General features: G+C 33.1%; 1 protein-coding gene across 7 annotated transcripts in view; it reads right to left on the bottom strand.

Annotated features, from left to right (window-relative positions):
* Positions 1-22,392, bottom strand: part of LOC122538462 (A disintegrin and metalloproteinase with thrombospondin motifs gon-1-like) — a 188,403-nt gene that overhangs the window by 117,572 nt on the left and 48,439 nt on the right. For all 7 annotated transcript variants that reach the window (XR_006308856.1, XM_043672551.1, XM_043672547.1 and 4 more), the window contains exons 3-5: positions 10,475-10,603; positions 6,178-6,338; positions 5,203-5,328 (exon numbers count right to left, since the gene is read on the bottom strand). Coding sequence is in view for 6 of the 7 variants with exons in the window: in XM_043672551.1 (XP_043528486.1) it covers positions 5,203-5,328; positions 6,178-6,338; positions 10,475-10,603 (416 nt within the window). In the remaining variant the exon portion in view is untranslated. The remainder of the gene's footprint in view (positions 1-5,202; positions 5,329-6,177; positions 6,339-10,474; positions 10,604-22,392) is intronic.

Here is a 22,392-nt window from a genome sequence, read left to right as displayed (position 1 = left end):
AATGTTAGATTCAAAATAATTAGAATTAAAAAAAAAAGAAAAAGAAATAATACCTAGAGAGTGAGAATTAGAAACTCGCTACTCTGAAATTCTAAATTCTCCAAAAAAAATAATAATAATGATACTCAAGAAAAGGGAATTAAAAACTCGAGGTCCACTGAAAAATATCAGCCTCTCATTCGACAGACCATCGTTATAAGTATTAGGATTGGATAAATTCGAGAAATCATTCTGGATTCTAGCAAAATTTTATTTCTTGGGTGTTAAATTACCAATCCCAAAAAAAAAGTTTTACATTGAATGTTAGATTCAAAATAATTAGAATTGAAAAAAAAAGAAAAAGAAATAATACCTAGCGAGTGAGAATTAGAAACTCGCTACTCTGAAATTCTAAATTCTCCAAAAAAAATAATAATAATGATACTCAAGAAAAGGGAATTAAAAACTCGAGGTCCACTGAAAAATATCAGCCTCTCATTCGACAGACCATCGTTATAAGTATTAGGATTGGATAAATTCGAGAAATCATTCTGAATTCTAGCAAAATTTTATTTCTTGGGTGTTAAATTACCAATCCCAAAAAAAAAAGTTTTACATTGAATGTTAGATTCAAAATAATTAGAATTAAAAAAAAAAGAAAAAGAAATAATACCTAGAGAGTGAGAATTAGAAACTCGCTATTCTGAAATTCTAAATTTTCAAAAAAAAGAAAGAAGAAAATAATAATAATACTCAAGGAAAGAGAATTAAAAACTCAAGGGCCACTGAAAAATATCAATCTCTCATTCGACAGATCATCGTTCCATAACGATCTTCGCATAATCGTCGCCAATCATTCCCGCCTACGCGTTCAATATTGACCAGAGCGTGGTCACGTGTCACGCGAAAACAGAAAAATTTCGTATTTTCGAAAACGTCAAGCACGCCAGTCGTGGAGAATTTAAAAGGAATTCGTAAATCTGGTAAATCTTAGAACGAGATGTGCGAATCTCGCGTTTATTATTTTTCTTCTACAGATGAAATCACCGTTACGAGCCAACGTTCGCGGAACTGCATCCGTCAAGCATCGACGTGCAATCAAACGTCGTGATTTTCGCGTTTTGTCGCGAATCTGCGTTTTCGTGTGTCTGGTTCTCGTGCAAAATTCGTTCGACGCGAGTGGCGTCACCCGAGAAAAGAGCGTTACGATCGATCAAGTTCCGCAGACGTCGGAGTGGAATTTCTGCCGTGGCCAGGGTCAAATTTCGCAAAACGAATACACATAATTGGATTCGCGTGGTTGTACGGATTGGATTTACGAAGCTGATTAGCTGGAAATTAATATTGGTTATACGTATCGTTCGACGTAAAATGAAATATGACTTTCTCGCGAAAGGTCCTCATGCAGTTACGTATATACTAAATGTTTGAAGAATTTTATATTTTTATGAACGAAAGTTTGCTTCCGCTGTAAAATATTATATATTACATTATATTTATTATATTATATATTATATTATATTTATTATGTTACTTGCTCCAGTTTCGTTATTTCACGCATTCTGCGAATTTTTGTCAGAGATTTTTGCAAGTTGGTAAGTTGAAATTTTGGAACTTTAAGTGCATAAAAATCCGCGGTTCAGCTATTCAATATTTTTGATTCATTTGGATTTCAAGTTCACGTGTCTGTCAGCTGTAATATTCTTAATCGTAAGTAGTAAGTAGTGCGACTCGCGATATTGTCAGACATTTACTAACATTCGAACATTCTTACGTTTTTCTGTATAAAACAAAATTCGAATTTTTTAAATATTTATGAGACTTTGTCATTCACTATTTCGCATGTCTCATTTTTCTACAAAAGTTCCAATTCAAGTATCGTTTATCACGAAAAAAAAAAAAGACTATTGCATGAAGAACTGTGAAATCTATCGTTCTTATCGATAATAAAATTATTTTCAATATAATTTATTTCAATGTATATTTATTTTCAACATAATTTTGTATTCTTACTACGAATTTTTTTAGAAATATTAGAAAATATATTTTGATATTTGAAATATTTCGAGTGCAAATTTTAATTTTTATGAAACAACGAAGGAATTAATAAAGGATGTTCATTTTTATTCTCTGTATTACATCCAATTGTAACGAATATCGACTAACTGTGAAAACATAGTCTTTTCAAATTATTCAACATTCGTGAATTTCGTATTCGCGGAATTAACAGAGAATCCTGCTAACATATAAAAGCAAATTTACGCCGACTCGTTAAGTACTTTATAACGCTTGTACCACCAAATACAAGAAATTTCGTTTTTCAAATCCTCTACTTTACATTTCACTTGTCAATCGCGAAGAACGAACTTGAAAGATGTTTGTACATTCGGAATATTTGCGCTGACGCGATAATTGTAATAATCTTGTAGAATATTACGATAACAGCTGATGATTTACCCTATCGATCGCTGTAAAATAGAAGTGACGTTATTATAGAAATGTATCATCGTTCTCCGTATAAATAGCCAACAGAGCTAAAACTTAAACTTAGCAGAGTGAGGCGAATTCTACAATAGCGACCGACTAGCGAACTATTCAATCCCGTCGATACGAGTCTATCCGTCCAAGATTTTTCAGAGATATTTCGAACGTTTCGAACGAGGACCCGCTCAAATTCCAAACCGACCAAAGAAATATATCTGTCCTCGGTCTGCCGAAAGACAATTTGACACCAGGAGGAAATGGCCAAGATTCACGTGACAAGATTCACCGCTGAAACTCGGCGGCGCCACTTGGCCACGCGTTTGCCAAGATAATCCGGAAACTCGTTCTAGCGTTACCATGGCAAATGTCCAAAACTGGACCGTGTCTGACCCAATGCAACGTTTCGGCTATGAAATACACATCTAGAATGCGGTCATGAAAGCACACGTGAATCACCATAAACGTGCACGTGCCGTTTTCCGTGCATTTTTAGACTTGATCGCGATCGTTACGTGTATCATAATGTTTCTTCATTTTTACGAAATTTCATTTTATTTAAAAAAGTTAACAACAGTTTTAGTTTGTAATATAATTTAACAATAAGCACACTAAATGTCGATATATATTTAACTAGAATATGGGTTACGTTACGATGAATTAAATTATTGTCACTAGATAGCAATGTTTAGTAAATTTAAAGAAAAACGATATTACTTATGGTTATGATAAATTAAATTATTGTCACTAGATAGCAATGTTTAATAAATTTGAAGAAAACGATATTACTTATGACTCCTAATATACATATATTGAGTCTAAATATTCTAGTAAGAAGTCTAATAAAATATTCTAATAAGAAGTCAAATAAAATCCGAATATTATATTCTAATTAAAAAGATCTAATAGATAAGAATTAGAAGAAGGAAAGTAACAAAAAGTATTAGGAAAATCCCCTTTCGTAATCACGATATTAGAAATTAAAATTCAATAATGTAAACTGATCGAAAAACAGGAAACGTAGGTATTTAGAAATGCAATCGAAAATGTATACGTGAATTTCTATTATTATTAGTACAAGTCGATAAGGGAGAAACGTTTTGGAAAGATTTAGTCGTCAGACAACAATCAGAGCTTCCTATACAAAGAAAAAAGGGGAAATAACTTAATTATAAACGTGTACTATTTCTGTACTTTGTTAATTTAAAAAAAAAAAAGGGAAAGCTTTTGGACCAGGTGAACCGAAAGCAATTAATCAGAGGAATATTTCAATAAACTCAACAAGTCGACAATCGGAGTTTTCCACGCAGAAACAGAAGAGGAAATTAATTGCATCCGTCTCCCTGTCGATAATCGACGATCTAACCTTCGAAATTCGGTCCACTAAATCAGCCTCACCGCGCGATCTACACTCTGCTATCAATTATCCAGACAAGTGAACTCGATAAATCGTTAATATCAGTCAGAAACCTTTTTCTAGCCGCAAGAACGTGCGATTACACGGTTGGATAATAATCGATAGCCAGCGAGACAACGATCGACGTTCATACGATCGATAGTCCGGATAATCGGTGCCCAGATAACAAACTTCTCGCTGCGGTCACTCTGAATTCGAAACGATTTACCATTTAATTACGCTATCGTTCAAGTCGAATGGCGCCTGTCGTTCTGATACATGTATTTTCATCGGCGTGATTTTGTTGCGAAACGTCGCCGTCGTAAACTGAAACGATTCTACGCAGTGTTGTGGTAAGTTCTATCGTTGGGACAGAAATTTAGAAAAATGGAGAATGAATGAAAATTGGTAACGTTTGACTTTAGTAAAATTACCGGAATTAAATATTTTTTATTTTTTAAAAAAAATAGAAAACATTGTGTTATAAAATTTAATTTCAGAAAAAATTAAAGATATCTACCTTCACCAGAATTGGATATTTTTAATTTTGCCATGATGTTAATTTAAATTTGGTGACATTTGGTGATATTTAGTATATTTAGTAATATCTAATTACAAATTATCTAACCTTCCTTTCTGCCAGAAAGCGTAATTAATGATGATAGAACTAGAAGATAGAAGACGTATACCGACAAAACTCAAGGGACTGAAGTGTACCTATTCTACATAAAACAATTTGAAACGCTTGTCTTTGTGCAATGTGAAATGCTCTCGGTATTTTCGCAATTCAGTTGACTTCTGATGTTGCGATTTCTAACAAGAGGAATCTACGTCCCTAGAGAGGTCACTTGGACGATGACTTCAAACCGGGATGCAAAAGAGTATTCTTAGACGATGGGTGTGTACTTAGAATGTTTAGATCGCCTCGATGGCGATTTCAGATTGTTCAAACTTTTCGCACAAGTTCTAGAATTAATCTTTGACGAGTGATTGTTCTCAAGTGAAGGGCGAATTATTCTTGAGATTTGCAATATTCATTAAGTTTGCAGTACAACGCATTACGTTGAAGAAACAAAAATTTGTACAAAGGAAGCCAGATTGAAAAAGAATATCAGAATTTCTGGTAACCATTCATATTATTAGATAACATAGAAATTGTAAATGTTGTTACTACTATTTAAATTAATTAATGTTTAGAAACATCGTGTGATAGTGTACATAATTTTTAATTAGATTTTTCAAGTACAAGATACGAGACTCGCATAATCCGGGATAGTCTAATAAAACGCTCGAAATAATTCTGATTGTAACAAATAAAGAGGGATTAAGATAATACTCTGACTCACCATTCCGTGGCAAAGACTGACAGTAACAGCAGAGTATGGATCACCGTCTACTGTTCCACTGTAGAAACATCCGAGTTCATGGCGTGGATATTCCCTTTTGCTGGTATCCTCAGTCATGTGAGTAATCTACGTAAACAGTGAAAAGGAAAAAAAAAAAAGTTATAATACACTTAAAAAATTGATAACACAATTAATAAATGATACGAAAATAAAAGAATTTTGCAAAAGCGATTGTACTTTGAGTGAAAATTCAGAATGAGTGCTAAAATTTTACACACGGGGGAAGAAGCAACGCCATAGTCATTCAAGTAGATACACATTTAAAAATAAACAAACTTGCGAAAATAAAAGTTTACAAATTTCTTTAAATACTGTTAAAACGCATTATCAAAAATATATCTTTCCGATTTCATTCCGATTGAAAAGCTATTCGAGTAACACTATAATATTAATGTTGTTACATTTTCTTTTGGAGAGTTAAACCTCGATTCAAATTTTCAAAAAAAAACTTTGCTCAAATTCACTTGCTCCAAAAATTGTCTGTCAATTCTCGAAAATTTAATTCTTCGTCAATTCCCTTTAAACTCGTCAAAGTCTTTCGTTGATGCTTTAAATAGAAGTTAAACAACGTCCGAAGGGAATAAGTCCCTGTAATCTGTAATCAGCCAGATATCTAATACCATCGACAAATAATTGGACGACGACATTGCACTCGAGAAGACTTTTAACGCGTCGTTCATCGCGTTTCACGGAAGGAAAGTTGTTCGGCACGATGATATCGCGTGCATTAGCATGGTAATAACACGCGAGACGAGATCATTTTTCTGATAATCGTAACAGGATTAGCGGGCAATAAAAGTGTATGTCCGAAGCGTCCGGATCGAGGCGAAGAAATTGAATTTGTTGATAACTCGTGTGAAATAACTCGCTGTAAATTGATGGGAGTTGATGGTGAATAGGTGGGGAATATCTTACCGTGATATTCGGTGATACGAAACTGGTGTCGTGAGCCAAACGTAAACGAAACCGTCTTCCAAAGGCGGTGAACTCGTACTGGGGATGAGGATCCCATACCTCAGCTGTGGCATGTCGGAAGTGACCGCTGTGGTGTCGCTTCGCTGTTGAATATTTGTCCGCTGTAATCAAACAAACGTAACACAGGCGTCAGAATACTTTTCGTGAGTTGTTATTGTATGTATATCGACAGGCTTGTAGACGGAGTTATGTTACAACATGCTTTCGATTTATAACGTTGTACAATTTATTTTACGATATATATATATTATACCATATATATATATATTTTTTTTTTCATTATTTTTTAGGTATACAATTAGCTCCTGAAGTGAATCTCACAAGTTACGAAACACCCTATATATATATTATTATACTTTATATACTTTATATATATTATACTATATATATATATATACTTTATATATATTATTATATTCCAATGTGCTTTAACATTTATAACATTAATGCACTTTAATATTTTAATATTTATGTAACTATACTATATGCAATATTTTTCCCAATTATTGAAATTAAATATTGAAATTAGAAGAATTGTTGATTTTTATTTTCTGGATTAAAGATTATCAATTGACGGACTGAAATTGATGTTGAAATGAAAGTTAAATATGATATATAATGAATTTCGTACTTTATTGAATTATATATTAGAATTGTAGTTTAATTTATACTATTACTAAAATTGTAGTTTTACTATATTGTTACGTTGCACAATTATTAAAATTAGAACGATCGCATTGATTCTTAAATTGAGATTAAAATTAAAGTTCAATGACAATGCGTTAATTATTTGATTGTAAAAGTGAAATCTTCCATGATTACGTGACTAAAAATGTTACGTTTAGAATTAAGTAATGACTTCGATTTGTCACAAAAAAAATTTGATTTGGAACGTTATTGAATTCTGTATGTACTAAATAATTCTATGTATTAAACAATTTTTTGTTTATGGATACAGACAGAGTCTTATATACCTTTGTTTCATACTTCGTGATTAATTTTCATACAATTGTTTACCTTCGAAAATAATTTCGATCTCAAATTATTGCTGAACATCCTTGGATATCTGAATTGCTTATTCTCAAATATTCGCAAACATTCTCTCTGGGCCAAGTAGGTTAAGTCTGGATATTATAAATTACAGGACAGCAATGTAGTTTTCGAATTAATAGTAATAAATTGACAGTCTTTGAAAATATGTGCAAGGTCGCTAACAATCGTCCAAATTGCAGAGAACCGTTGGCAAACGTACAATAGCGTTCTATTTAAATCAACCCTCTGGAACATTTAAATGAAAACTGTTGATACTGATGAAACTTTGAAACAAAAGTTTCCAGGACGGAAAAAATAGTAAGTATCGATGTCTGTTGGTTTTATCTGAATAAAAAAATGAAAATCCTAAAAATCCTAGATGTTTTACGGATTTGACCTAAAAACGTTAGAAATTCTTAAATTTCTGTCGTTTAACCAACACTCGATGTTTAATAAAATGGCAAGAAAAAATCGTACAGCGAGTTTTTCTTACTGTTTAACCCTTGAATACATGTCCTTGAATGTTGCAAATTTGTAACATTTTACATTAGCTTCGAGATTTAAAAAGTTGTCGAGTTGAAAAGAGAGCAGAGACTTTACGCTTCGAGGTGCGTCTATATGGACTACAATTTTTTTTTTTTTCCACAATTTGACCCTTAAATACACAGCGTTGCAAATCTGCAACTGCGAAATGTACAAAAAATTGTTGAGTCGAAATGTACGAATGTCCGAATAGTTTTGCGGAGACCAGCGTACGTGTACAACAATGAGGAAACGTTCGTCCGCTTCGAACAATGAACAAACTTATACATACTATCGTTCAGATATCATCGGGGTCATCGAGACAGTCTGATCGGATCATTGATCGCATTTCTCCTCTGCGGCGATGGCACGCGAGACGCGTGACAGAGCAGGCCGATTCAAATTAGCGCAATTAGAGTGCGATGCGTTCCGATGATGGAACGTGCACGCGTGATCCCCGAAGCGTGGCCGTGTACACCACCTTTATCAGCATCACGTTCGCCTCGTTAGGCCCTCGATTGTGCGAGACGAGGCGGCTCATGCACCAGCGAAGATAAAAAGCAGACGACGCGGACAGAACCAAAGATATTTATAAAGGACGCGTATCGTTTCGTGTCGAACAGCGATCGCTGATTCTCCGAAGTGTAAATCAACTGTAAGACGCCACTCTGGCATGGAGGGTGGCATTTCTTTTCATAAATAACGGAAATTTCGAAATGCTCGCTTGCAAATCGATAGAGAATTCGTGTTCGCGCAGATTCGTATTTTTACACGAAAACTTGGAGTTAAAAAAAAAAAAAAAAAAATGGAACCTGAACGAAAGATTTTATTTTATCTATTAATTATTAATTATATTATGTTATATTATATTATATTAATTATTAATTATATTATATTATATTAATTAATATAAATATTATTAATATTTATCTATTAATTTATTAATTATCTATTATCTATAAGTATTTCTATTATTATATTATTATTATTATTATTATATCTATAATTATCTATCATTATTTATCTATTAATTTATTAATTTATTAATTTATTAATTATTGCAACGATTACTATAATAATATATTCGTATATTTTTTAATATTTTTCTATAGCGAACAGCATACATAACTGAACCAGTAAAGATGAAAAATTGTCGATACCTTAAACTATCGCAAGATCGTAAAAATTGATCGTGGAGAAGTAAAGGTACCTTTATTCTCGAAAATTGCCCAAATTCGGACGTCTCTAAAAACGTTGAAAATTTTCTTTTTCGATGACTAGATTCATCACAATCTTGGTGAAGTTTTCTTTTAAAATTTCTTCGAACATTAGGACCTTTCGAATTTTTGTCATTTCACTTTAACACTCAAAGTTCAACAAAACGATGAGAAAAGAATCGTGCAGCAAGTTATGCTTCAATCTACGAAATCACCATCAATCGATTTCTCAAACAAAATATTTTTTTTAATCCTAATTGAAAGCTTAATTTAGAAATTGAGACTCAATAATTGTCAAATAATTCTGCTGGCAAAGTTGTAAAATGAATTGTAGGACGAAACTCCAATTACATAATTGTCACCTAAAAAAAAAAACCAATTGCATAAACGAGACGTTCCTCTTAATGATTTCTCTTGAAACCAGTCATTCTTAATACGTTTAACACCGTCGTCGACCAAGTTTAAACGGCACGCTGGACGATTATAATTTCCCTGATTCACCTGAGAAATACGATCTGCTAACTGGCTCGAGTTGCAACGCTAAGTATCATCATCGTCGAACTGACGCTTCGCAGTTACTCAGCGCGGCGAGTGGCGCAAGTGAATGCCGGAATGGTAAATGGCATTTATTTATTGACAATCATCGTAACGGTGTCCCGCACGCGATCCGCAGAAAGCATTGCATAATTTCGTCGAACAAAAACTTCCGCGTTTGGATCCTATCACCGTTTAGAGGAAATTCACTCCTACGTTTGAGACGAGCGCGTTTCCTATCGTTCGACTACCTGATGAAAACGTTGAAACAATTGTTATATTATGAAAATTATTATATTTCTTCTTTACAGTTAAATATTATGTTTCTTTCAAATTATTATATTTCTTTCTTCGAGTGTATGTGTATGTGCGTCTCGTGTGCTAGAATTTTTTTATGAACTTACTAGACACGCGTGGAAAAAGTTTTAAAACTTCGTTTATACTATATGACTGTGTTGATCAATTTTGAAACAAATTAACAAAAAACTACGAGATATTTAATGTAAGATAAAAAAAAAATTTCAGACATCGCGGAAGTATCTATTTGAACAGCCATGATTCATTATACGAATGAATTTTATATGAATGAAACATATTCGGTGGGACCAATAGTATTTATTATACAATGTGATAATTTATTATTTAATAAATTATTATTTAATATTTGTAGTGGTTATGTATTTATAATTATTTACAGCCAGTTTAACTAATTTCAAACCTTGCGAATAATTACGAGTGAATGTTTAATAAAAAATTAATGTAAAAGGAAGTTACAGTTCTTTTTATCGTTTATCGATCCTCGTTCTCTATCTTTCTGTTAGATTATTATCTGATCACTTATCTAATCACTTTAAGTTACGATCGTTGAAAAATCAAGTGGAGATTTGACATGATCGATTACCGAAGAAACAGGTTGTATCTTATGAACTTACGTGGATCCTCGTACTGATTTTCACTGATCTTCATCAACTGGACGTACTCCAAGTCGGGTTTCTGAGAAAACGATTTAGTTTTCTTCGAACCGTTTCGACTCTTTGATGATCTCTCCGATTTTGAAATCACTGTAACAGAGAAATACGATATTTTAAGTATGCATGAAAGTGATTCAATAATCGTGCCAAGCATTTGAAGCATAATTAAAATATTTACGTGGAATTCAATCTAAATTCTAATAAAGACTCTGAATTGAAATTATGTTTAACAAGAAGAGCAAACAGACATAATATTCATTCTAATGGATAAGTGTTACCAATTGTCGGTGACTATGTGGTTTGAAGGATAAAAAAAAGAAAAAAAGAAGAAAGAAAAACATAGAACGTCCATATGAAATAAATCAAATAAAACATTTAAAGTAGAAACAATGGTTTGCAAAATGTTTGAAAATCCACGTTAATTGCTAAATTCCTAGAAACTACAGAGTTAATAAACATTACACATTATACACTTGCCAATTGAAATATGAGGAAAGAGAAGGGGCAGAGCAATCATTTAACATTCTCGAAACAACGATAAAATTCCTCATCCTTCTGACGACGATGTTAACGTTAATAACGTGATTAATAAACGTGATTTTGCAGCCCAGAAGCATACGCGTACGCGTCTCGGTGGTCAAGGCTGATGAGACGTCCGGAAAGAATTTCGATTTTTCATCGCGCGTTAAGAAGGTCGATTAATTGATTCTAAGCAGCTCGATTGCGTAATGACGATTGCTAAAAAAAAAGAACGCTAAAAAAAAAAGAAAAAAAAAGAAAAAGAAAAATAAAGAAAAAATATTCCAACGATTAACTTTAATACTAAGGCGAAGAAGCGCGGGGTTATCGCGCGAAATTCTCGTTTAAATTTGTACCGCGATATCTTAATGTTAAATCGGACTCGATAAGACGACTGTCATGGTCTAACGCCATGCAGAACGTTCGTTATGTTCGTTTATCTCTCGAGCGCCACGAGCTCCCTATCGAAACGAACGCTGCGGCGACGAATCAGATATCGTTGATCGAAGATTTTTGGAAAACTGGGAGCTCCTATTGTACGAAACGTACAATGGTGGCTCAAAGAAAGTTTAACCTCGTGAATAGTATTGTTAGATTATGAATGATTACAGTAATTCACTGTTAAATTAAATTAAAAATTCAAGGTGATTTCTATTAAACAGCGAATTTAATAGCTAGCGATTTTATTTTGTATTTTACATCTGCGATGAAATTCAGCTAAATTCAAAATTCGAGAAACTACGAAAGTTGTTATAGTATAACTGAAAATAGGAATTAACATTGGAATTTTTTTATTTTCCTCAAGTTTATTAATACAACATTGTTAGTATTTTTTTTTTTATTTCTAATTGAAAAGTGATTTAGAATATTGTTCGGCGGATGTTTCTCACTCTTTCAAGATCGTGGAAGTTTATATTTTTCGAATAATATTGACATCATACTACATTCATTGACATCAAAGTATTAATACTCGGTTTCTGACTTCATTTCGTCGACACTCGAAAGACTCGAGTGGTTAGGCACGCACGTATAAACGAAATATACTATAAATAAACATTCGATGCATCGAACCAATCAATTCACTCCACTGTCCTTTGTAACACAACGCGTTGCTGAGTCGCCGAATTTATCCTGATCGTGCTTTCTTTTGCGAAACCGATTTAGAAAATCGCCAAACCGAGCGTTTTGTATTTGACTGATTCTCGACGACCAATTATTTCTTTTATAGTACATTTCTTTTCTTTACTCACGGGATACATTACACAAAAATATACTTTGCTCTCGTACCATTCAAACCTGTCTTATTCTGTTTTCATTTTTGTAGCATTCAAGTGTAAATTATTTTTATGACGTTCAAACTGAAAAAAAAAAAGATTTATCCAACGTTCGAAGAATTTTAATTAATAGCATACACAGAAATGTTGCTTTCAAATGTACTTTATCTTTAAATGTGTTTCAGTGTGAATTATCTTTATGGTATTCAAACTACAAAGTGATCTGTTCAATAGTTAAAGAATCTTTCCGATACGATCTGATCGTTGATTCTTTGTCTATCATTGAGAAAAACAAATGAATCAGATAGACAGTAGACTATGTCTTGTAATTTTCCAACGTTTCCCATAAGTTCAAAAAAATTAAATTAAATTCAATACAGAAAATTGAAACCGATCATCGAGAAAATCAAGCTAACGAACAAGAATTTTGCGCTCGAGATGACACAATTTAATATGATTCTCGATAAAGTCTCGATTCCACGTCATCTGCGTGCTCTATTCACCCGATGTCCAGAAAAAAATTCAGAAATTACGCAAAAAATCGTTATAAACGGGTTTCAATATTCACTGCTGCGTCAACTGTGAACTTTTGCTCTCGATTAAACGCCACTCATCTCTCAGTGCGTCAACAGTGACTGATCTCATTGTCAGTCAGTATTCCAAACAGATTTTAATCTGTTAAGAAAGCCGCAAACGAAACAAAGTCGAAACTTCCTTCCGAGACCAACAACAAACTCATGTGCGTCCTAAAAACGAGTATTGAGAAATTCAAGTTCAGCATTGAGAAATTTCACAAGTGTCAGAAAATAGAAATAAGAATTAAAAGAATACGTTAGCTCAAAGCGAAAATTAACAATCAAATCTATTGAAATATCGAAACGCACTAATTCTCATAATTACAGCGTCGTGTCGTATTGCAATTAATTTCATATCACAGAAGAAAAGAAATAGAAATTTACATTGGTAATTAAATAAAATTTTCGAAATTATCCTCGAGGTTTATGAACAGAATAAAATTTTAATCTCATATTAAAAAAGTTAAGTTCGACGGTCGAAATTGATTTGCCATCAATGCGACCAAATTAAATTGATTTCCAAGAATCATCTAATGGCAATACCCTAACCTCAGGTGACTAACGCAACGACTCATCCCATAGACGACCGCAGAAAGGTGATGTACAGTGACACTTATTAATATTCGGACATTATGCTATTCAAAATATTATTGTGGATTTCGATTGTATACAATAGTGAGTTTGGATTAATTTTTTAATAATATACTAGTGCATTCATTATCGTTTACAGCAACATAAATTTTATTTATTTATTGCACATACTTTTCTTCATATCAAACAATAAATTGAATTATGTACATCCGTTCGACGAATTTCATGAACGACAAACGTTCGATGTTCATTAAACACGAAGAAATAAGAAGGAACAAACGATCGTAAAAAAATCCTCTCGTTCGATCTGTAGCCGATTCATTAATTCCGCGTAGAAGTCAGATCTACGCACAAACGATCTACGTTGCGCAAGATCATTAGGTTGATTTCCTGATTTCCAGATAACTGTGTCGATCAAACGGAAGGGAAGGCGAAATTTCATGACACTGATTAGACGTCAAGTTGATTAGTCGTTCAATGGTTGGAAAAGTGGCACAGAGAACGTACAGCGAAAGACAAAAGTTTTTCTTAGACGTTGATATATTTTAATGATTTTAATAAAAAGTTATTTCCTTTAATAAAGAGAGAAATGTTATCTGTGTTATCAGATACACAGACTCGTGAAAATATTTGAAAACTTGTATTATAATTATGAAAATGGTAAAAATTATATATATTATAATAAAACTATATTATATTATATTGTATTGTATTGTATTGTATTATATTATATTATATTGTATTATATTGTATTATATTATATTATATTGTATTGTATTGTATTATATTGTATTATATTATATTATATTATATTATATTGGTAAAATTTAGAACAAAACTGAAAATCTAGCAACCGTCCAAAGAGTATATTTAATGAAATTAGTCAAAGAGAATAAAATAAATAATAATAAATAACAAGTAATAGAATAAATAAAACTAAAATATTTAAAATATTCAAAAAAAATTCACACCTTTATAGAAATTGATATAAGATAATAAAAATATAATAATTTCACTTCAGGTAACGTTTAACAAAATCAATAGACGTTGAGTTTCCTTTTTCCTTACATTCCAACTGCGATACTTTTACATCTTACTGTGGATTTTCCGTAGAATTATCATTGTAAAAATATTTTAAATGCATTGCGCGTAAGCGGATCACTGAACACAAAGGAACTGGATGATTATCGAACATGAAAAACCACTAATGCTGCGTTTCCATTTTCCCTGTTTTTTTTTTTCTTTTTCCTTTTGTCGTAAAGAATATTTCATCGATGGTTCAATCAGGTTGAAACTTTAGATCGATAAATCGATTTGGAATTGGAATCGTCGGTCGCGTTTTGCATGGAAATTAAGAGATTCCATTGGTCGAGAGGTTTTTCGAATCCTGCTAATTAATCGGACGATAAATTCATGTAGAAATTTATCGACGTATCGGATTACCGAGATTCTTCGATACTTGTCTCGCTTGAATCGAGATTCTTCGGCGTTTGTTTCATTTGTGCGCGTGTGTTAGAATTAGATCGTCGAAGATCGAGCGATCTGAAATAATTGGCATTCTCCTTTTATTATCTCATTTGCATCTCGCTTAGCTGCCTGAATTCTGATTCAATTCTGAATCAATTCCGAGATTCTTTAATGTTTACCTCAAACGAAACAATTACGATCGACTTCTATTTGTATTAAGGATTCATCGAAGAATATTAAATTGTTGAACGATCTGAGATATTCGGAATTTTTTAATATCTATCTGACCCGAGGAAACATCTCGCATTTTCGTATTATGGTTTAAAAATTAAACAAAAGTATTGGATTATTGCAGACTATTATTTCGATAATTTGAAAACAATCTAAATCCTTTGATGTTGAGATATCTTATGCACTTCAATTCCTGTGCTGAATTGCGAGAAATCTTACAGATTGGAAAACTAACTGCAAATAGAAAATCATCTCTAGGATCGGATCTCTAAACGAGGTATATAGAAGCGTAGTAATAACGACTCAGCTTTCTAACATCAAGTACTCACCTCGGGTCTTTCATACTAAGCCTCGTTAATGACTGGCTGGCTTAAAGACTCTCGTACATGTGTATCTGATTATAAAATAATTACAGATAAGTTTATAACGCAAGTCGCAATCTCAACAGCTTAGGATAATTTCGTTCATGAAATGCAAATTAATACAGATTTTTTATAAAGTAATTTTCGTGTCGTTAGTTTTATTCCTTAGTTTTAATTAGTTCGTAATTTGAACTAATTAAATAAATTGTATACAAGGAGCAAAAATTACTACCATACGTTTATTCAATTAAAACGAGTCATTTATCAGACATCTAGTATAATATGTAGCTTTTATAGCTCGTTAGCTTAAATGCTCAGATTATTGCAATAATTTTTCATTGATATACATCATTATTATTTAATTTTGAAACAATTTATTTTTTAATGTCTTTCAATGTCATTGTTGATGAATAATCGAATGATCGAGTCCCATTCTTTTTAATCGAATTGTCTCTAATCGTGTCTCACTCTCTAGAAATTCTTTAAAATAAATCATCGTCATTTTTAGTTCGTTCGAACGAGTGTCCCTTATCTACTGACACGAATTCCTTTTTTAGTTGTCTCGCGGAAACAACAGTTTCACGACGAAATGTCGAAAAAATCGAGCAGGTTATCGGTTGACCCGCGATTCTCACTCTCGTCGCAAATCGCGTTAATTAATTTTAAGCGCGAGATTAATTAAAAAAGAAAAAGAAAAGATTATCACAACAAGATAAGTTGTTATGCATTCGTCAATTGGATTCACAAATGTTTTTTACCAGGATTATTTCGAGGTCTGTCCAAATATTATTTCGAGGATGAGTTATGTCAGGTCGCTAAAGCAAAGTCTATCGACGAAGTCGTGAAGTCAAAGATTTACGTTTCGTCTCTCAAATCTCATTGAATTTTGGTAAAGATTTCGTGGAGGTTATATTATATATTATAACTGGTGTAAAAAGGTTTTTTAACATTCACCTTTCGCTTTCAAATTTCATTTCTAATGAGAATTCTTATCCTATTATGTATCTATCGAATCGAATTAAAATTAATGTAAAGTTTAGAATGTTATAAATGTTAGAATATTATTGTAAAGTTTAGAATGTTATAAAGATTAAAATATTATTGTAAAGTTTAGAATGTTATAAAGGTTGGAATATTATTGTAAAGTTTAGAATATTATAAAGATTAGAATATTGTTGTAAAGTTTAGAATATTATAAAGATTAGAATATTTTCTCAGCCTAAAATATTGTTTAGGCAGAAAGGATTTACTTTACCTACAAAGGAGTGAGGCCTATTTCATCCCCCCCCCCCCCATTACAAAAATTTATTTCACCCTCTATTATTTCCACTTTGCCTCTCGCATATTTGTCCGTGTTTCTTTATAAAACGTAAAATTTTGCATAGGCAGATCTGTTTACTACGTTCTAAAATTTAAAATTTGAAAAATCAAACGGCTCTATAATATTTCCCAAAAATTTCAGCCAATGTGATTAACGAAACACGTGGACTTGGCCACTGGACGTCGTCAAGTGGAACTCGTACGGCTTAAAGCAGGCTACAACCGAACAATAAGATGGAGAAATTTTGACGTCCCACTCGCTTAGTATCGCGGAACAAAGGGACTTTACGTCATGTCCCGTGGAGATTAAACGCGCTTACTAAATGTCGACGCGTGGGCGGCCATAGCCAACACCGTGTGCATTGTACAATTGCATAACGATACACAGGCACGATTCCAACCGGTGGAAAAGGGGATTCAGCGAGTCTAGGACAACGTCCACGCCGATTATGCTGTTCGCCAACAGGGGGGACAAAGGTGAATACGCGGACAATAATATAAGCTTCTGGTTAATACGGGGTGGGTGCCGTGTTTCCGTTCTAACTATGACTACGACCACGTTATGCGAGTGTTTGGTGGTTAACGAATTTCTCAGAAGTGAGATAGTGATTTCGATTAAGTAAATCGTGGTTCACGGGCAATATTTAATATTTACTTCGAACCAAGTTTCAAAAATGTTTTCTAAAAATTATTCAATGCTCGAATGTATTCTTGTATCATTTAAGTTAGCATGTTCTTTCGTCCGTTACGTTATCGATTTGATAATGTATTAACTGAACATGTTATTTGTAGTGTATAAAATAAAAATAGACAATTCGCTCGCCTCTTTAATATCGTAGGAGCGAAATTAAAAGATGTTTGCAAATAATTGCAAAATATGTACATCACAATGCACGTATACTTGTATAGAATCACATACGCCCGAATTATACTTGCTGCAATGTTGATCGCTGATATAATCGTGTTATTCGCATTCTATCGTATCATAAAAAGCGGCTAAACTGACCGATGTGATTGGCTCTGACCCATACAATGTCTCTATTATTCGTTCCTCGAACCAAGACTAATAAAGCTGTATGTATTGATATTGACGATTTAATAAGCTTGGAAATTCTGATGTCGTTTATACAGGATTAAATACTACTATAGATTACTAGCGAATAGTTTATGAACATAATTTTGATATATTAATATACCTCCCAGAATCTTGAAATGTTTCTAGGATTTGTTCATTGAAGAAATCTTCGAGTTCACGTTCAACAACTTTTCTTAATATATATACATTAAATATAATTAAAGTTATATATATATTATATATATTTTAATATATATATATATATTTATATATATTTATATTTTAACTTCATATTATTGCTATAATTTTAATTTCATTCGAACTATACTTTTCACGTGCTGTATGGTAAAGTCAAATATTTTGATTCTGGAAAATTAAAATTAAAATCCTGGACTGTTTGTGTTCATTGATATCATTTGGCCTATTTATAAAAATTGATATCCGTAAGATAATTCAAAAATGAGAGTTAAACTGAAATTTCGATGACACGTAGATGAAGAATCATCTGAAAATTGCGAAAATTATTTATTACCTTATCGTTGGTAGAACCTGAAGAATAAGCAACTCAATTTCGAGGAACGCTCGGGGGAACGTCGGTTGGCTTTCGTCGAAGGGAAAGCAACTTTCCGGAAGCAGTTCTCGTCATTGTGAAACTTATCGCGTGAAAGGATGAAGGGCTCTCCGCTACGGCCGCGAGAAACACATATGTGGTCGGCCAAGAAATCGAATACTTTTCTTTACAGACACACTCGACCTTTCTTCGCACGACCTTGACGACCATCCGTGAAACCACGTTTCACTTAAACGACCCATAAAAATCAACCCTTTTTATTGCTGCTTTCATTTCAGAAACCACTTTTACCACCAAATGATCCTTGACTCGCGTACGGAGACGATTTATTGAACATCAATGTCAGGCTACAGGTGTCTGAAAATTACTGACTTCAATAATAATGAAATATTGTCTTGGTTTAGAATTTTTATAATTTCTTGACGAAAGTAGACTCGTGTTTTGAAGGACTTATTGTTTATCAAGAAAAGTACTTTTTGAGAGTGACAAGAATGACTGATTAAGAATGATACTTGTAATAATAATTAGAAAAAAATGAAGAAACTTTTCTTTAAGGAAAATCTTCAGTTTCCTAATAATGTAGTCAATTAAAAACATACGACAGTCTGTTGCAAACGTAGTTGAAAGGTGAGTACGAAGAGAATTCACAATTCTCAAGGGAACGTAAATAAAAATTTGCTAACTAAAAATCTCGGTCGTGAATTAATTTTCACAGCTAATCGACAAAACGAACGCTCGAAGCGTAGGCGATCGAGTTGCGGCAGTAAAACGATTGAAATCGTCCAAGTTCCGGTAGCAAAAGCTTCTCCGTGGCGCAAAGAAACTACGTTAAATTCACGAGAAACGAGATACGGGGAGTAGCCGGCGGGCAACGAAGTCGAAACGGTACAGACGATGAGAAAACGATTGTAAAAGGACTTGGGTGGCGGCAACGCAGAGCCGCAGAAAAACGCTTACCGCGTGATAATCCGATATCCCGACATAGGATACAGGATATGGGGTGAGCGATAGACTCGTATATATGGTTGTAGCATATATACGAGCCAGGGACACGCGTTGTCGATCACGTAAATTATATAGGGAAGGTCGAGTAGTTCTCATCGCTGGACACTGATAGATGCTCTTCACCGACAAAATAACGATAAACGGTAGACCAACGTTCTCAGAACGTAACCAATCAGAAGGCATTCTTTCGTCTACGTGACTTCGTCTTTGCTTCATCTGCACGATCTGTAGGGCAGATGGAAACCTTGACTCAATGCCACGTGTGATCAAATAGTTCACCAATATGTGTACATATTTCGTACGATCGAGAGTATCACGACGACAAACTGTGTAAGTTTAAGAAAATATCAAGATTCGATTACTACAGGTTGTAGTAGTACAGCTGAATTCATTTAGTGGTTTTAGATTTACTAGACTGTGGACGTTCTGTCACATTTTTTTGGCTCTATGTACATTTTATATTCTACGTGTCCTTTTTACGTATCGATTTCTTTCGTTGTTGATAAAAATAAATGTAAAATATATGTAAAAGATTGTACCAAAAATATTGCGCTAAAAGACGTGTACATTGTTGGTAAAGAGTTTAAAACCATTATTGTACGTTAAGAAAGAAATATTAATTTAAGACATTTTTCACATGATATCCAAATACAACTAGTGTCTGTAGACTACTAGAAAAATTTAAATAAAACACGTAAACATTTGTAGGCAATTTGTAATACGTGCTACGTGCTTCTCGTCAAAAATTGAGAATTTGTTTTTGAATACAATTTTTACTATTTCATTACTATTATCAATTTATTTATATTTTCAAGTGGCAATCCCAACAGAGTTGTAAAATCACCACTAAATGTTTCTGTAAAGTTGGAGCATGGTTCTAGATTTGTCAACTTCCTACCAACGATTCAATTTCAGGTTATTTTATTTATTTTATCTTCTTTTCCTTTCAAATATCCTGGAATTATCGCGTAATAAATTTAAAAGCAAAAATACTTAACAAAAATATTCTGAATTAACGCAAGCTTTCTCAAGCTCAAACTTTTGATCAGCAATGTATTACTGAGAACACCGGTCTGGCCTAATTGCTTATACTATCGATAGCCTAATTGCTTATTAAAATAATAACTCTAAAAATTAAAATTATTATAATAATTAATCCATTAGAATAATAATTTAAACTGAAATTAAAAAAAATTATTCTCCAATTTATTATATTAAAATTAAAGAAAAAGTAATCATAATTATATATATTAAATTTCTTAAAATAATAAAGTCGAGATAAATAATTATTATTAAATAAATTATACAAATTAATTCAACCATAAAGTATAAAATATTAAAATATTAAATTTAAAAATTTTATTTCTTGATGACCAAATTCATAATAATTATCCTAAAATACCATAAAAAAAAAAAAAAAATCGCGATCGTGCTATACGTGCACGTATGTGTATTTTACTACTCATTCGAAACCACGATCTCTGTCCTTAACGAGTCAATCGATGGACCCCGCGACATTCACGTCGGGACAATTAGTCGCGTCGGTGATGTGAACCGTCTCGCGAGACGCTTGCTAATGAGCGCGCTAATGGCCAAACGGAACGCGAAAGAAAATGAAGAATGACCAAGTTAGAAAGAACATCGTGTCGTCTGGACGGTTTACCGGCGCCAGTGTGCCACGTGTCGTTGAACCGGACGACATTGTTCGCAAGCGCGAGAGATTGCCGAACCCTCGCTCGCCTGCATCCGAGTCTCTCTCTCTCTCTCTCTCTCTCTCTCTCTCTCTCTCTCTCTGTCTCTCCTTCCTCGCCAACTCTTGCATAAACATTTCGCTCTTTCGCGGCCAGACGAGCTTTCGACGCGTTTCCCTTCGCCCTCAGCCGCGCCTCTCCTGATCCCAAACGGATGTTATTCGGGGAATAAAAGTCAGGGACACTGATCGCTCGTTAACGTCCCTAAACGATCGGACAAAGAGCCGGGGTGATCGTACCGAGATCGAGAATGAAATAGCACATAACGCCGGACGTGTCTTCGCTTCGCAACTTCGAGGAAGATTTTTACGAGCTGCTGGACGATTGTCGAGTTATTTTCAAACTGCGCGCGAGTTTTCCCCGACGTGACGTTTTCATAGGAGGTAGCGAATCTATGCAATTGCGCGAAAGTCATCACCACGCTCGGCCACTCGAATCAAATTAATTGGCACTGCAACGACTGCACGCTTCCACTGACGAAAAGTTATTCGTCGTGATCGTATTAATTCAACTGAAACTCGCAAACTTTTAATGAATTAATTAGTTAGGAACCACCTTTGCTTTCTTATTTCAGATGCTTAATTAGCTGAGAATTTCATCAATTGTTTCTGAGGGGAGCCAGATTTCTGCAACTGGTTGCGTACAGTCTATTGTGAAATAAATTTCACATTTCAATCAACTGTTTAAAGGGACCTAGATTTCTCTGACTGATTATATATAGTGTAATATAAATATAGTAAATATGTAATATATATATAGTGGTGAATTATGACACAATGGAATTTACAGAAAGTAAATTTATTTACGCTAGTTACTTTAATATAATATATATTTATTAACGCTAGTTACTTTAGTATATACTTTAATGTAATATATATGTGGTGAATTATAACACAGTGGAATTTACAGAAAGTAAATTTATTAACGCTAGTTACTTTAATATAATATATATGTAATATATATTTAGTAACGCTAGTTACTTTAATATATACTTTAATATAATATATATGTGGTGAATTATGACAGTGGAATTTACAGAAAGTAAATTTATTAACGTTAGTTACTTTAATATAATATATATGTAATATATATTTAGTAACGCTAGTTACTTTAATATATACTTTAATATAATATATAT

The sequence above is a fragment of the Frieseomelitta varia genome, unplaced genomic scaffold, assembly GCF_011392965.1.
Source record: "Frieseomelitta varia isolate USP_RPSP 00005682 unplaced genomic scaffold, Fvar_1.2 scaffold_164, whole genome shotgun sequence".
Taxonomy (NCBI): Eukaryota; Metazoa; Arthropoda; class Insecta; order Hymenoptera; family Apidae; genus Frieseomelitta; species Frieseomelitta varia.
This window is presented reverse-complemented; position numbering and strand designations above follow the sequence as displayed.